The sequence below is a fragment of the Lolium rigidum genome, chromosome 1, assembly GCF_022539505.1.
Source record: "Lolium rigidum isolate FL_2022 chromosome 1, APGP_CSIRO_Lrig_0.1, whole genome shotgun sequence".
Lineage (NCBI taxonomy): Eukaryota > Viridiplantae > Streptophyta > Magnoliopsida > Poales > Poaceae > Lolium > Lolium rigidum.
This window is the reverse complement of record NC_061508.1, coordinates 86,692,836-86,705,173: the sequence shown is the minus strand read 5'-3', so window position 1 is coordinate 86,705,173 and position 12,338 is coordinate 86,692,836. Positions and strand designations below refer to the sequence as shown.

The 12,338-nt window shown below is 45.9% G+C and overlaps 1 protein-coding gene across 1 annotated transcript; it reads right to left on the bottom strand.

Moving 5' to 3' along the window:
* Positions 1 to 3,369: 3,369 nt before the first annotated feature.
* Positions 3,370 to 6,929, bottom strand: LOC124677080 (cytochrome c oxidase assembly protein COX15-like). Its single transcript, XM_047213079.1, has 7 exons — positions 6,666 to 6,929; positions 6,115 to 6,431; positions 5,183 to 5,408; positions 4,862 to 5,107; positions 4,670 to 4,780; positions 4,169 to 4,300; positions 3,370 to 3,934 (listed from the first exon to the last, which is right to left on the bottom strand). The coding sequence occupies exons 1-7, from the start codon at positions 6,912 to 6,914 to the stop codon at positions 3,764 to 3,766; spliced, it is 1,452 nt and encodes a 483-aa protein (XP_047069035.1). The 5' UTR covers positions 6,915 to 6,929; the 3' UTR covers positions 3,370 to 3,763.
* Positions 6,930 to 12,338: the final 5,409 nt, after the last annotated feature.

The following is a 12,338-nucleotide window of genomic DNA, read 5'->3' as shown; positions in this document are numbered from 1 at the left end:
GGCACCCTGCCGGGACGGGGATTTGGAGGAGATCATCGCCATCACCGACGCCTCTCCATCAACCATCCATGTTTCCCCCATTCCATGTGTGAGTAATTCCCCGCTGTAGGTTGTAGGGGATGGTAGGGATTGGATGAGATTGGTCATGTAATAGCTATAAGATTGTTATGGGCATAGTGCCTAGTATCCGTTGTTAGTATTTTTGACATTGTTGCAACTTGCTATGCATAATTCTTGTCACTTTAGGCCCGAGTGTCATGATCTCAGATCTGAACATGTTATTAATTCATGAGGATAATTATTGTTTTTTATCATATCTGCAAGTTGTATACACATATTGTCGTCCGGAACCCGAGGCCCCAAAGTGACCAAGAATTGGGATAACCGGAGGGGATGGCTATGATATGAGGATCACGTGTGTTCACGGAGTGTTAATTCTTTGCTCCGGTACTCTATTAAAAGGAGTACCTTAATTACTAGTAGTTTCCCTAGAGGCCCCGCTGCAACAGGCTGGTAGGACAAAAGATGTCGTGCAAGTTTCTCGAGCACGCACGACTAAATAGGAACACACGCCTATGGATATATTATGCTAGGATGCTTTTATCATTATAATTTGCAATGCCTATGTCTTGCTATTACATTGACTCTCTCATTCATGCAACGCACGTTCATACATCCATGTGCCTACAGTATTTTAATCCTGTTGTCTACTGCAATCATCGCTACTGTTGTTTTTATTTCGCTACTGCTGTTACTTCACTACTTCCACTGCCATAAAACTGTTACTTCTGATAAACTATTGTGAGCAAGTCTATTTTCAGGTGCAGGTGAATTGACAACTCACTTGTTAAAACTTATAAATATTCTTTAGCTCCCCTTGTGTCGAATCAATAAATTTGGGTTTTACTTCCCTCGAAGACTGTTGCAATCCCCTATACTTGTGGGTCATCACCCGGGTTATATGTGGAGGACGTGAAGCCCACAGACCCGAAGCTTTGGAGGCCTAGAAGCCCAGAGATCTTCGGCAAAGGAAAAGTAGAGTTGTAGTAGTAATGTTGTATCAAAATAGGAAAGGCCTAATATGTATCGGGTAGTTTGTAACTTGTACAACACGAAAAGCCTCGGCTCCACCTCCTATATAAAGGGGAGCCGATGGAGAAACAATGGATCGAATCTGTGTCAACAGAACCACCGCAACCTTTAGTCGAGCACTTTTGTCGTCTAAAACCTTCGAGATCTACTTCCCCTCTACTTCTTATGAAACCCTAAGTCTATAATCTGTAGGCACTGACGAGTTAATCCCTAGTTAATTATTGGCGCCATCTCTTGGGATTGGAGGTCGCAAGGTCCTGATCTCGATGGCATCATCAACATCATCATCGCCTGCACGGTCGACATCGCATGCGCCGTCCTCGTCTTCCGAGGGGGAGTGAGAGTTCGAGTTCATCGTCGTCCTCAATGGCGACCCACTCGACATCTAGAGGCTATCGAACAAGTTTGCCGAGTTCGTCGCCGGCAACGAGCCAGCCGTGCTGCAGCTGCGGGAGGCTAGCTGCGGCTTTTGCCGGTGGCCGGTGGACGTGCTCTTCGACGGGTGCGCCAAGATGTAACTCCACACCGGCTGGGAGAAGTTTGCGTGCTTCCAGGACATCCAAGCCGGTTGCGTCCTCACATTCTCCTACCAAGGCGACGAGGAATTGAGCGTGAAGGTGTTCGACGACACGTCCTGCCGCCGACACTACCACGGCGACGACGAAGAGGACGACGATTGAACACACCGAGTGTTTTTTCTTCGTAGTGAAAATGGTCACGGAGGTTTCTGTATGTTCTCCCTACATAGGACCAACAGGGCTATCACTACCAGCTCGATTTTCCAGTTTGGGTGACTGAGAGTGTTCTTTCTTGGCAACGAATATACGAAATCTGCGAGGCCAACACTAGTTAGGTTTCCTCATTTTGCAATGTTTTAACTATGTATTAGTTTGTGTAAACCATGTTCCAAACTATATATTTGTTTGTGTAAAACCATGTTCCCAATTATGTATTAGTTTGTGTAATTCTCCTCTCTATTGAAATGAAAATACAAAAATAAAAATAAAAAAGAGTATTTTAATGTATAAATAAATTTGAGGTCGCGTTTGGGGGACGTGGCTGGGAAGCGACGTCCCCCAAACGCGGCACGAAGAAAACGCGTCCCCCAAACACTCGATCCGGTGCCGTTTGGGGGACGTGGCTGGAGATGCTCTAAAGCACCCACCTTAAGCTCGTGTGCGGAGTTCATCCACGAAGGCCAAGCTTGCCGACGTGATTCGCAGCCAATAGAGGCCACTCGGCTCTGTGGTGTTGGGCTGGCACCGTAGTTCTCTCTTCCTCCAGGCCATTGAGCCGATGCGGAGGATCTTTGGTCTCGAAGCGGCGCTCCACACTATCGGCGACCCAAGTGGCATAGGCCCCAGTGTCTTCGACGGTGGTCGTGACTCGAGATCTCGTGTGAGCTTCGGCGGAGAAGTAGACTCAATGGCTTTTTTTTCAATTTCTTCTGGAGGGCTTTTTTGTAAAAATCGAGGGCCTGTCTTCTGTTACTATAGGGTCTTTTTTGTAAACTTTCCCGCCGCTTAATACAGGCCTTCAGGCCTCTTCCCGTCAAATATTTTTATTCTAAAGACTTGGTCAAACTTTACATAGTCTGACTTATTTTTTTAAATCTTAATGACTGAAACTAATGTAGCATATAATGAAGAGGTGAGGAAGAAATACAATCGTTTTGTACAGCCTCAGCTAATTCCTGCAGGCGAAGATCCACTTCGTTCCACCATCCCTCATTCCCTCACGAACCTTGCCCCTGGCTCGAGAATTTGTTCAGACAAATAAAAATCGTGATTCTGTTGCCCCTGGATCGGGACGGCGGACACGACCATTTCGTGCAGTCACCGTTGTCGGTGGGCCGACAGATAGATAGGCTTCGACAGACACGTATACGTGATAGTTTACGTGGGCTAGCTTCAGCATCTACGACGTCATATGAGACCTTGCACTACAAGATCGTCGCCTGGCGGTGATGATGACAATGGGTTCAGAGAGATCCAACATATCATCCTGGCATTTTGCCACAACCAACTACCACCCTGAGTGCACTTCCTTTTATTTATGAAAGTAAAGACAAAAACTTCCATTGTTCTCACGACATCCACCTTTGTTGCTTCACTTCACACCCTTCTCTACCGACACTAAACTTCTGGCCTGTTTGTCCAGAGTTCTATGTATACTCATCCCAGTACCTTCATGCGCCACAAGCTAACAACGGATCATCACAACATAAAAGTGCTACTGTTTCTATGTAAACCGACAGCGTACATTAACACAGGCAGAGTGTACATTGCAAAGTATATGACATTGTATCGATCATAATGTGGATTAAAACATAATGAACTCACATATTCAAAGCATATGCCTTAAGGTGGACTACCAACAATTCTTAGCTTATCGTACATAATAGGTTAAGCTTCGACACTTATCATCTAGCAGAGTACACACTTTTGGCCAGCATGCCCAAATGAAATATTGCATAAAAAACTGCAATATACAAAAGATAACTTTGGGAAGGTTTGTAATATTTGCCGCTACAAATCTATGAAGACGACTTACTCAAGAATTTGTTCTTTTACCAAACACTATAGTTAGATACTGCAAATAAGGGACCCATGAATGTTAGAAGGACAAAAAAATCAAATAGCCACTGTGAGGGCAATTTCATGGCATCGTGTCATGTTGATTTCACAGCGGATGCAAGTGACTTCAAGAGAGCTGGTGATGGTCTTCTTAAAGTGTGAGTGAGAAGTATCATCAGTGACAGTAACGTCAACGCACCAGCTTGATGAGCTGAGCCCAAAGAGGTCGGGACATACATCAAAAGTGTAGATATCCCCAATGTAACCTACATAAAAAATCATGCTGCCTATTACTATGGGTGGCAAAAAAAATTCAATGCTTCTTTTTATCAAAACATTATGCTTAACATATCCTTTCATGTGATAAAAATAACTTCATCAGTGAAACAGATTAAGTTATGTACTCTAATTCTTTTAACATATATGTGCAAGAACTGCGTTGATAATTCAAAATAATCTTAACATGAACTAAGCCAAAGGATTTGATTTGTGAATTATACCTGAAGAGCTGCCATCCCAAGTGTGCTCCCAACCAGAGACTTGACTGCTGGATGCATGTCTATTTTCCTTGCGGCCAACCATAAGCCACTCACAGACAATAAGGTAGTTGTTGCGAGAATTCGGTGATTGAGCTACAAAATGCGAAGATCATGTTCAGTCATAAAAATGGATAAATCACAATGACGGATTTCAAGAAGTTTTACAGTCTCTGCAAAATGAAAAGGAGATTATGATAGATGTACTACAAGCATTACTTAACTTGTCACGAGAACTTAATAATACTAACAAAACTTGTTGCAATGTTGGTTGATGCATATTTTGAAATATAACAGTTATTATTGGTTATTGAAGAAATGTGTGATTCCGGTCAGTTGTTAATTCTTCAAAAACGAATAATATTAAGAAGCTAAATGAATATCCGAACCAATTAATAACAGAAGTTTAAGACAGCATAAATTTCAAAACTACAAAATCCTATCATGAGTGGAGCAAAATGTTACCTGCACAGTAGATGTATTCTCAAAGAAATTACGTATGAAAGGTTCCATACTCAACACATCTTCAGGAATCCAAGTGTCACCCATCTTTGGAAACGTATTGTATGCACGCCCCTAGTCATAACAAATAGTTCACATACGTGTAGGATAAAAGAAGGCTAAGCAGACAGCAACAGAAAGGAAGAGTTCACATACTGCATCATTTCCTGCAACAAAAGCTCCAGATACGGCAGTAATGCCTACCACGGCACTGACAGGAATTGCCAGCTTTCTTAATTTTGCTGCGCCTTTTACCCAATTCATTGATTCAGCAGGAGGTTCTGGCATCACTACTGATAGGGCAGTCCACAATATACCACAATATATAGCAAATGCAGAGGTCAGATGAGCTGCCAGCCTGTACGGGCTAACCCTTGGTTCAACATACTCAGATGCTGGTTCCTAATATGAGAAAAAGAAGGAATAGTCAACTTCCAAGTAACATACCAGCACAAAACAAGGGCATCGTATTAGTACCTCAAGACCGCTTTTCACCATCCACCAGCCAATCAGTCCTTGCCCACCACCAAGTGCAAAAAGAGCAGAGAGCCTGAGGCCAAGTTGGCGTGTAACATAGCCTTTTGCAACAAAGTATCCAAAAGGAACAGCAAATACAAAACCCAAAGCTCTTCCCCACATTCTGTGTGCATACTCCATCCAGTAGATAAATTTGAAATCTTCAAGGTTCATTCCTTTGTTCACCCTGCATATGTTAATGGAATGCTGCTGCCGCATTAGCGGAAACATGGGAAAAGAAAACTAGATGCGACTCTCCACAAGTGGGAGAAAGAAAAGATATCAGAAGTAGAACCAAAGTAATCTTATGCCTTCTTCCTCACCAAAAACAAGTATCAAGTTTATTTTGACAGGTAATTACCAAAATTATATCAACTTTTCTATAAAGACTAATTGGATTGGAGAACATGGCAAAGTAAAAAAAAAAATCCCACAGCTTCTATGAACACCTTGATAACAATTTGCTAGTGCTAAGATTTTCAATTTAGAAGGTGTTCTTACTGGAATGTTATAGTGGGGCAAGTGATGTAATCGAACAATCCTTATGGAACATCTCCAGTAAGGAAATAACTTTAGTCCATTGCCCAGAACCTACTGTATTTAATTTTAGGTTTTGCATAAAGTAGTAAGCATCTATTCACAGATTCATAAATAGATGTGATTTGTTAAGGACTATAGCAAGAGACGTGAAAGTTCAGTAGCAGAAATGCTACATGATAGGGACTTCCTTGAAAGCCAGGGTCATCTAAGAGGACTACAAAAACTGAATAAAATAGAATTAAGTGGATTGCATCCTCAATGGTGCAGAAAACTTAGTTTCATCAGTGAGTCCTTGACGATAGCTGACTGTGGCAAGATGACGCGTAAACGGAAGGCAACAATTGCATTCTTACCTCATGTATTCAGGCGAGAGCTTGTATTTCTCGAATTCCAGTAGCCACTCTTCTTCTGACATAGGAGGCAGCCCCCCAGCAAACTTCCACTCGGTCATTGAAAGCCCTGAACGTGTGAGCCGAGTGACTCCACCAAGTATGACCATGCTGAATACCCAGGCAGCACATCCAAAGAGCCATATCCCAACTGCCTTCTGCGCTCCAGGGCCTTTGGTAACGAGCAGCTTTAGTGCCGAATTTGCTGCTGCGTTTGCCACCGTTGGATTCAGTGCTGCTGACGCAGTAGACATTTTTCGTGTGCACTGGCCAAAACAACTCTAAAATGAAGCAAATGAATCAAATTTGGGAATGATGAAATGTTAAACCAAAAACACAATTCCTGATACTAATGCCAGTTTAAACAGAAATCTCCTCGCTAAGTGGCCACTGCCGGCTCATTCCCCTGGAATTTCGAACCGTACAGATTTCTTCCGCGACTCAGTCGCCTAGAAAACGATACCATGACCACGAGGAACCAGAGGAGGAATGGGGGGAGGCGGGGAAACGCTCACCTTGGGAGCGAGAGAGCGGAAGGCGTGGAAGGAGGCGACTCGGGAGGCGGCGAACAAGCCGCCGTTCGACCGCGGGTGAGGCGAAGGGAGGAGGTGGCCGCCAGCGCCGCCACAGGAGCCCGATCCAACCCTAGGAGGAGCGGGGGACGGAGCCGGAGAGCCCCTCGGGAGGCGAGGGATCGTCGCCAGGGCAGAGGCCTGGTCCTTGCCCCGGCGGAGCAGCGCCGCGGCTACCCTGCTCCCCATCATGGCGGGCGGTGGCGCTGCGGCTGGCCGGGGAAGAAGCGGCGGAAGGGGGGGAGGGAGCTCGTCGGAGATTTTAGAAGTGGAAAAAATTGTGGGGTTTAGGCGCTGGTCACGTCATGGGCTTCCACAACACATGGTGATTCTACGTGGCAGTGTGTACGCCTAGAAATGGGCTCGCTAGACTAGGCCCAACACAGTTTTCTTTTTCGGCTAAGCATGGTTCGACAATCACCACGCTCACTGCTGAAAACGCATGCTTTCATGCCCTTTATGATGCTAAAAATTCTTAAATATTGTATGTACTCCCTCCATTTCAAAACATAGACGTCTTTAAAATTTATTGTTCTTTTTTTTGCGGGTGACATCTTTAAAATCTATTGTTCAACACTTTATAATTTTAATTGTAATCTGTACCTATAAAATTTCCATAATATTTGTTTAAATATACATCAGTTCAAAGATATTTGCAAGACGAATGTAATGACATCATTTATACACTTTGAATCATATTACTCCGTGCTAACACTAGTAGGAAAAAGCCTATCGTCCCGCATGCGGCTTTGGCCTACCAGCCGCGGGCATCGCCACGACTGGTAATACACCAGTGGTATCAATAACTAGTCGCGTGTCCGCCCGGCACGCGACTGATAGGTAAAGTACTAGTCGCGTGCCGTGTCCGCACGCTGCCATTAGCTTTAATGACAACGTGTGGGCAGCACACTCCTAATAATTCATCCTGCTGCTCGCGTGTCGTTCTGCATGCTGCCATTGTGTTATAGGGGTATGAACAATAGTTGCACGCTGCTACTGTTGTCCGTTTTTTTGCGCACGCGACGTGGCAGTATATGAGCATAGCACTAAATATATAACTCTTTACTCGATCCACATAATACATTCATATATACACACACGACATGCATAATAATTTACAGTTTTGAAAATCACAATCAACGTTTTGAAAGAACAAAGAATAAAGTTTCATATATTTGCAACACATCTCAAGAAGGAGGATTGTGGAAGTCCAGTGGAATCATATTACTCCATGCTAATACTAGTAGGAAAAAGCCTACCGTCCCGCGTGTGGTTTTGGCCTACCAGCCGCGGGCATCGGCCCGCGACTGGTAATACGTCAGTGGTATCAACTACTAGTCGCGTGTCCGTCCGACACGCGACTGATAGGTAAAGTAATAGCTCTTAATGACAATGTATGGGCAACACGCTGCTAATAATTTTATTGTTGTCCGTTTTTTTTTTGCACACTCCAACTCATTTCAGCTGACGTGGCAGTATATGAGCATAGCACTACATATATATAACTCTTTACTCGATCCACATAATACATTCATATATACACACGACATGCATAACAATTTACAGTTTTGAAAATCACAATCAACGTTTTGAAAGAATAAAATTTCATATATTTACAACACATCTCAAGAAGGAGGATTGTGGAACAGTCCAGTGGGAGTAACCACTTGTTGTAACAGAAACGAGCACATCTAGTCGCGGAGCTTTGTTAGTGCAGATCCGTCAGCTCCCCACATCCAACTCAACAAGTCATATTGATACACACCACGTAATCATTAATCGCAACATTACAACACAAGTAGTAAAATTAACGGGAAATTTGGGCATGATCTTTGCTAAAAATGGGACATACGAAAGTTGCCAGAAATTTGCTGAAATGGAAATTAATCAACATTTCGGCAAAACATCAGCAACTCATATCGATACACACCACACAACCATTTAATCGAGCACGTTAAGGGCACACAGGATCATACCGGGGGGTGGAGGGGCGAGCGCGCCGTGGGCGGTCGATGATGTGTCGATCGGGCGCGGGTGTGGCCGGCGAGGAGGTCGAGCGCGCACGGCGTGGGTGGCGACGCTAGGTGCGGTCGGCGGCGAGGTGGCGGCTCAATGGCTCTGGCGTGGTCGACGGCAAGGTCGAGCGGCGTCGACACAGAGATTGAGATCCAACAACGGTGTGTACGTGGGGGAACTGCTTCGACGCGATGATTAAATTTTTTTAAGTGAAAATTGTTGGAGATATGCCCAAGAGGCAATAATAAAGTGGTTATTATATATCTTTGTGTTTATGATAAATGTTTGTATACCATGCTATAATTGTATTAACCGAAACATTGATACATGTGTGTTATGTTAACAACAAGGAGTCCCTAGTAAGCCTCTTGTATAACTAGCTTCTTGATTAATAGATGATCATAGTTTCGTGATCATGAACATTGGATGTTATTAATAACAAGGTTATGTCATTGATGAATGATATAATGGACATACACCCATATAAGCTTAGCATAAGAACACGTCATTAATTTCAATTTGCTATAAGCTTCCGATACATAGTTACCTAGTCCTTCGACCATGAGATAATGTAAATCACTTATACCGGAAGGGTACTTTGATTACATCAAACGCCATTGCGTAAATGGGTGGTTATAAATATGGGATTAAGTATTCGGAAAGTGTGAGTTAAGGCATATGGATCAAGAGTGGGATTTGTCCATCCTGATGACGGATAGATATACTCTAGGCCCTCCCGGTGGAATGTCGTCTGATTAGCTTGCAAGCATGTGACTGGTTCACAAGAGATGACATGCCACGGTACGAGTAAAGAGTACTTGTCGGTGACGAGGTTGAACAAGGTATCGTGATACCGATGATCGAACCTCGGACAAATAGAGTATCGCGTGACAAAGGGAATCGGTATCGTATGTGAATGGTTCAATCGATCACTAAGTTATCGTTGAATGTGTGGGAGCCATTCTGGATCTCTAGATCCCGCTATTGGTTATTGGTCGGAAGAAGTCTCAACCATGTCTGCATAGTTCACGAACCGTAGGGTGAAACACTTAAGGTTTTGATGTCGTTTTAAATAGATTTGGAATATGGAATGGAGTTCGAATTTTGTTCGGAGTCTCGGATGGGATCCAGGACATCACGAGGAGGTCTGGAGTGGTCCGGAGAATAAGATTCATATATAGGAAGTCACTTTCCAGGTTTGGAAATGATTTGGTGCATTTATGGAAGGCGCTAGAATGTTCTAGAACCTTCAGGAAGAAATCACTATGGAAGGTGGAGTCCCGGTGGGACTCCACCAACCCTAACTTGCCAACCAAGTGGGAGGGTGGAGTCCATGGTGGACTCCACCTCCTTGGCCGGCCAACAAGGGGGGAAGGGAAGAGTCCCTGTTCCTCTAGGTTTCGTCCATATGAAAGTTTTTGAATTAGGGTCTTATTCGAAGACTTTGGGAAAACCCTAGGGATTCCACCTATATAAAGAAGATGAGAGGGAGGGGGCCGGCCACTTCAACCACACCTTGGCCGCACCACCCAAGGCACCAAGGCCGGCTGCCCCTCTCCCAAACCCTAGCCGCCCCCCTCCTCATACACCTCCCGTAGCACTTAGGTGAAGCCCTGCCGAAGATCTCCACCACCACCGCCACCACGCCGTCGTGCTATCGGGATTCCGAGGAGGATCTACTACTTCCGCTGCCCGCTGGAACGGGGAGGAGGACGCCGTCATCAACACCGAACGTGTGACCGAGTACGGAGGTGCTACCCGACTGTGGCACCGTCAAGATCTTCTACGTGCTTTTGAAACCGGCAAGTGATCATCTTCTGCAACAACGAGATCTAATCTCGTAGGCTTCGGAAATCTTCGAGGGTTAGTCTCATGATCTTCTCGTTGCTACCATCTTCTAGATTGCATCTTGGCTTGTTATTCGTTCTTGCGGTAGGATTTTTTGTTTTTGTTTTCTATGCTACGAATCCCATCAAAAATAATAGCAGCAGACCAAACAGGCACACGCTGCCACTATTTGGCGCCCCCACGGTTCAAATCTAATAGCCGCGGGCGAGCTAACGACACATTGTCGGTACTAGCCACGTGCCGCCAAGCTCGCACGCTGCGGTTAAGTTCTCAACCCAGGCGTAGCCTGGGCCCACGTAGTAGTCGCGTGTCAATAGCCGTGGCACGCGGCTAGTATGACTATACTGTTCCCGTGCCCGTTTTCATACTATACTGGTCGCGGGCCCGTTTTCGAAACGTGACAGTTAATAGCAACCGCGTGTATGCAGCAGGTCTGCTGCCACTAAGTTTGCCCTTATAGCCATTTTCTTACTAGTATAAAAGAACGTGACTTAGAACATCTCTAACAGAGTCCGTATTTGTTCGAACCGAATAAACGGAGTTCAGTCTCCCGAAAAATGAATTGAGAGCATTTAGGCACGGCGCAGAACAGAAACTGTAAACCCAAACCGAACTCGCGAAAATCAAACGACGCGGGAAATCGATTTTCGTGATTGCAGTCGATTTCATCCGATCAAGCTTAATTCGTTCATAATTCACAATAATAGTGGCAAAATACAACCGCATTGGACCTAAATTACGTACTACGGACCTAATTAGACTAGAAATTAAGGTTCCCGGCGACTATACTGTCACCGGACGTCGGCGGAGGGTTTTTGGTCGCCGGCGGTTGCTAGGCGACGACGAGGGCCGCCGCGCCGGAGGCGCTCCCGCAGAGCAGAGGCGGTCCGTCTGTGTCGTCGTCATCGCCGCACGGGGGCAACGGCGGCAGCGGCGGGCGCCTCCGCTTCCCCAGCCGCCTCCGCAGCCGCAGCCGCCTCCGCGCGCGCTTCAAGGCGGCACGCCATTAGGTCCGGCCACTTGCGGCCGGCCCGCTTCCATGCGGCGTCGGAGCGCGACTGCTTGTCGCGCTCCGTCTCCGCCCGTACGCCTCGCGGACGGCGACTTGCCCTTCCGGCGCCGGATCGGCCGCCGCCCCTACCCACGCGTCTTACACGCGTCATTTCGGACGGCGGTGTGGTGGCCGTAGCGGCGGAGCGGCGTCCGAGCGACGGGGATTGCTCGTCAGAGCGGCGGCGGGCTGCGGCAGCGGGAGAGGAGCGGCGGGAGGGGAGTAGGGTTTCCAAACCGAACTCCCCTCCGCGAACCCTTTTAATAGGGGCCGTGCGGTGAGTTTCTCGGGCCCCTGAACTTCTAGTTCGGGCCGGTCCATGTTTACTGGCTCTGATCTGCGCGCATTTCAGCCTGAACCCGTAAATCCGCCGGAAAAGTTCGGTCCGGCGGGATTTACGGGCTCTGTTAGAGTTGCTCTTATAATTTAAGACGAAGGGAGTACAACGGATCCCACGAAACAAAAAACCGCAGTCATGTACTCATATCACATAACCACAATATAATCGATCTTTTCACATAACCGCTGGTGCATAAACAATGTTCAGTGTGGACAATGTCCTCTTATTTCCTTCACTGACAGAGCACATGTCAATGGTCAACTACCCTAAAACAAATCACAAGCAAGACAAAAAATAGTTGCACCCTCTGCAACAACAAAACAGCACACCTTCACCAAGCCCGGCTTCACTGTCTTCGCTA